This window comes from Octopus bimaculoides, chromosome 3, assembly GCF_001194135.2.
Source record: "Octopus bimaculoides isolate UCB-OBI-ISO-001 chromosome 3, ASM119413v2, whole genome shotgun sequence".
Classification (NCBI taxonomy): domain Eukaryota; kingdom Metazoa; phylum Mollusca; class Cephalopoda; order Octopoda; family Octopodidae; genus Octopus; species Octopus bimaculoides.
In genome coordinates, this window is record NC_068983.1 from 157,499,951 (window position 1) to 157,504,756 (window position 4,806).

The 4,806-nt window shown below is 35.3% G+C and overlaps 1 protein-coding gene across 1 annotated transcript in view; it reads right to left on the bottom strand.

The window, feature by feature from the left end:
- Positions 1-2,269, bottom strand: part of LOC106883941 (adenosine deaminase) — a 29,142-nt gene extending 26,873 nt beyond the window's left edge. The window contains exon 1 of the mRNA XM_014935091.2: positions 1,887-2,269. Coding sequence (XP_014790577.1) covers positions 1,887-1,904 — 18 coding nt within the window. The 5' untranslated portion in view covers positions 1,905-2,269. The remainder of the gene's footprint in view (positions 1-1,886) is intronic.
- Positions 2,270-4,806: the final 2,537 nt, after the last annotated feature.

Here is a 4,806-nt window from a genome sequence, read left to right on the forward strand (position 1 = left end):
TTTACTTGACAAAATCGTAATCTCCCGTTGTTGATAGCAAGAAGGAAGGGGAGTAGTGTGAATGTTCAACGCCTTAGAAATTTGGCTGTCATTTCTAACACGTGGAGAGACCACGTCCAGACTCATTTCATGAACTGGTTGGAAATGACTCATGGCATGACTGTGCACGAGGTTGGGTGCGGTGAGGGCAACTATATATATATATTTTTGTCCATTAAATATCGAAAGTTTGAAATGCTGATTTGTGGTGGGGGGCATAATTGGAATATTCGTTACTAAAAACACCGGAATCTGAAGAAAATAAGAAAACTGAACGGAGAATACAATAACTGAATTTGTAAAAATATTTTGATATATATACTTATACATATCAACAGTTATATTCGAACAGTTTTACACTCGGTGTCATGGGACTATAATTGTTAGAAGAGGGGAAGGAATACATGTAATTAATTTTATAAGCAGTATAGTGACCGAGTTTCGCGCAGGTGTGTGAAAATTTTTAAAGAATTGAAGTTTTGTACAATTTGTTTCTTTATCAGAATAACAAGCTCCAATATTTAAAACACAGAAGTAAAAATTTATAACCAGTTATTGTATTCAAAAATAACAGAGTTGACAAAAGAAATGGTTAAAAAAAAAAAAAAAAAAAAAACATGCATTTTTAACTCGCAAATCGTAACCATCTACATTTATAAAATCCGAAGAAATGAAAGGATTAGAAAAAAAAAACATAAGTGTATCTCTTGGGTGGTGACTTATCCCTAATCCACACCAAATTTTCTTGAAAAACTTTTTAAAAAGTGGAAAATGAAGTTACAGCTGGTTTATATTCTTCAATACGGAGGAGGTGGAAACGAAACATGAAAAAAAATTGTTTAAATTTTGAGCCTTTCCAATATTTAAACACATAGAAATTCGAAGAATTTAATAAAGAAATCTTATATAATATCTGTATATCTACGTGTGTGTGTGTGTGTGCTGAAAATATCTAGATGGTCCTTTGATTGTAAACCTGCGGTTGAAGAAATGGTAAAGTTGGGGTGAATTGGTAAAACTTTACCGAAATAGTTACCGATCACCAGGTTCTTACTTGTAACAATGAATAATTAAAGTATCAACATATCACTGTAATTAGATGATATACAGAGACATCGCATCATCTTGTTTTCTTTCACAGTTTCTTTTTAGCAAGTTCTGCGACTATTGAAAAGAAGCAGAATCTGTAAACTCAACAAGTCTACAGCTCCGAATTTGCACGAGTTGGCAGCGCGAGTCTGTTTACAACATATATAACAAGATGGTTATCGTTTCACACACACACACAAATTAAATACTTGATAGAAGTAACAGTGACATAAGGGCCAAGTGTTAAATGCGTTGGCACCTCAGGGAAGTCTCGGCCCTTACGTCACTGTACTTCTGCCAAATATTAACGAAAACACACACACATGTATGTGTGTGTATGTATGTTTAACAGTAAAAAAGTTCGATAAACCGCTTGTTGGCCTCCACAAATATGTTCTGTGATATAACATTTCAATTTAAGTGTTAAAATAAACGAAAGAGTTACTTAAATTATATATAACTCAGTTAAGTTTAAAAAAAACAAGTTTTAAAAACATTTTTATTGGGTAGGGGTACCTATTACTGAGAAGAAATAGTAGTTTACGTAAAAGTACAATGAGTTTATTAATGAAATAAAAGGAAAAAGTATTGTCATATTTTTGTAAACTTCTGTGAGAAAAAAACCGATTCCAAAACGAAAGAAAAAGAAACTATATTAATATATTATGGCTCGTACGTGAAACAAGTCATCTGAAAGGAAAACAAATAATAAGACAAGACTTCTATTCACGAACTTAAGTAATGAAAATTTAACTTACTTTGGCAGGAAAATCCATGATGCTGTGATGTCACTGGATGCGAATATCTGCAACTGCACGGGTTTAGAAATTTATGTGTTGACAAGTAGGCGGGAAAATGGGTCATCCCATTATCTATCTAATATTAAACTCTTTCTCTTTCGTGCCGAGCAACATATCACGTTACCATAACATTCTATACAAGGATAAGATACAAAATCTACCAAGCAAACTGGTGGTTGTCTACATCGACAAAAGTTAATTAAGGAAAAAAAATTTGTAGATAAACATAAAGTACAGTAGTTTGTTCAGCAAGCCTCTGTACTTTATTTTTATCTACGAACTTTTATGGAAATAGCGGTATAAAAACAAATGACAACTTTACAGATAACTTTTCACAAGAACCACTTAATATTTCGAACTTAGAGCGTCAAATGTTTGAGTTTGGGTTAATATGCACTTTACAATCGTAAAAATGTCACAGTAACATGTATTGAGAGAATGAAATTAAAAAATACTGAGAAAATGAAAATGAATTGACATAAATCAGAAGCGATGATTTATGGACTGTATAGAAGGTACATATATTTATTTAGCATAAAAACCTTACATATATTTTATGAGATGGACGGGCGGAAGTATTTCCGTAAACAATTGCATTCACGCGGAAACAAGTCATTGATGCACGAAATGAGATTCGTGAATAGTTTCTCTCGATCTCTAAATTCGTTTCGCCACACATGCATATGAAGATATGATGTAAACAAATCATCGTTAGTCCCTCATTGTCGCCAAAACATTTTGGCGAGCATCTAATCACCTTTCTAAAGTCTGTGTATGAACGTTGTCATCGTCTGGATAAACGAAATTCATTGAATGAACAACTTCATGAATATAGGAAGTTGTCGAGACTCACAAATGAAGCCTTACTCAGTGGATATCAGACACGTTCCTGACAATATCCAATGCTTTACAATGGGCCAATGTTTCACGCATGTGATCGGAGACCTCAGTTTACGCAGCATTTTTCCGTATCCTTTTCTACTGCATCAAACGCTCAGTGCCCTTCATGTCACTCTACTCGGTGATATTTCCGATGTATATATTTGGATTCATATTGTTCCATAGTAATTGGACATCCTGCATCATCCAATCCACCGAGTTGTGGGTGTGCGTCCAAGCGTAGCTTACAGACATCTCACTTGTCTGCTTTTCAAAATTCCCACTTATTCGCAGTTCAAAAAACCACATTGTTCTGTGGATAGTCTCATACCCGCATATACATCAGCTGGATTTTGGTGGGTGAAGTCATATGGCTCTTCTCGAAAGAGGAATTGCCTCGTGAATTCACAGGAACATTGGCATTTCTTCTAATCCCTTATTTCTCTACCGGTCAGGACTGTTACGTCGCTAGCTTGTAACTATGTTTTGATTATCAAGCGTCGACCTGCAAGCCTTCGAATTGCCTTCTGAGTAGTGTTTTTTACTGGGTATAGAATGTGAGCGGTATCCTTCAGCAGCTATCTGGGAAATACTTCCTACATCGCTAAAATTTACTATACATGCAGGTGCCTGTGGATGTGGAATAAAGAGGGTGTTTTTATTCATGATCTTTTTATGATGGCAGTCTCGTCACCTTTCTTTTTTTTAAGGCATTTTACTTTCACTTCTTTACAACGTTAAACTGCATGTTAACCTAAGTTTGAAACTAAACCAGTTGTTTTGTTGGTGTTGCTCGCTTCTTACAATAAATGCAACACAGCTTTAATCAATGTTATTTTTTCCGCCTCTTCCCCACTAATGTTGGGATACATTAGTTTTAATAAAACACAAAAAAATGATGGGACCAACGAAGGAACTTCTCAGCAATTATTCAAACTGTTAGAAATAGCAGCTGTCAAATCATATTGTATCGTCTTCAGAAAAAGAGCACTGTGGATAAATTGATGCAATAAGCCTGAGAGAAACGCAAAACGGGATAGTCATATTTGGAACACATTTTATCATGACTCAGATCGACTGGGTTTGACTTTGGGTTAAACAAAGACACACAAACACATGCATCCGCGTTATGGAAATTCTGTTTACAGACTTCCACACTCAGAAATTGTAAAAGCATGACGACTAATAGAGAGGTACAAACCTAAACTTAGGACTTTACGGAAACTGGTATATTTGTTACAATTGCAAAATATAGAATTATACATATATAGGCGCAGGAGTGGCTGTGTGGTAAGTAGCTTGCTTATCAACCACATGGTTCCAGGTTCAGTCCCACTGTGTGACACCTTGGGCAAGTGTCTTCTACTATAGCCTCGGGCTTCTTGATAAAAAGAGTTTTATCCTTTTTTTAATTTATTTCTCAAATATATATATATATATATATATATATATATATATATATATGTATGTATGTATGTGTGTCTGTGTTTGTCCTCCCACCATCGCTGTGTGTTTACGTCCCCGTAGCTTAGCGGTTCGGCAAAAAGAGACCGATAGAATAAGTACTAGGCTTACAAGGAATAAGTCCTGGGGTCGATTTGCTCGACTAAAAAGGCGGTGCTCCAGCATGGCCACAGTCAAATGACTGAAACAAGTAAAAGAGTATGTATTTTTACCAACACTTACACATTTTCTTCTTCCCAATCTTTGGTTCCTATTACTTGTAACAGCTACTCATTTCCCTTTGCTGCTCCAGCTAGTTAGTGCATACGCTGATATAGCTGATATTTAGCAGGCCTCAGTTAGGTCCCTCAACATGTTAACTATAACAGTAAAGTCATCCTCGAGCCTTTCAAGGGTTTGGTGGTAACATTAGAAAGCCTAAACAGATTCTGGTTTCTCATTTTAATCGTGAAAAGTGTTAAAATAAACTAATGAGTTACTTATCTATATATATAAAAATGAGAATGTGTGTCTGTCTGTCTGTCTGTCTGTCTGT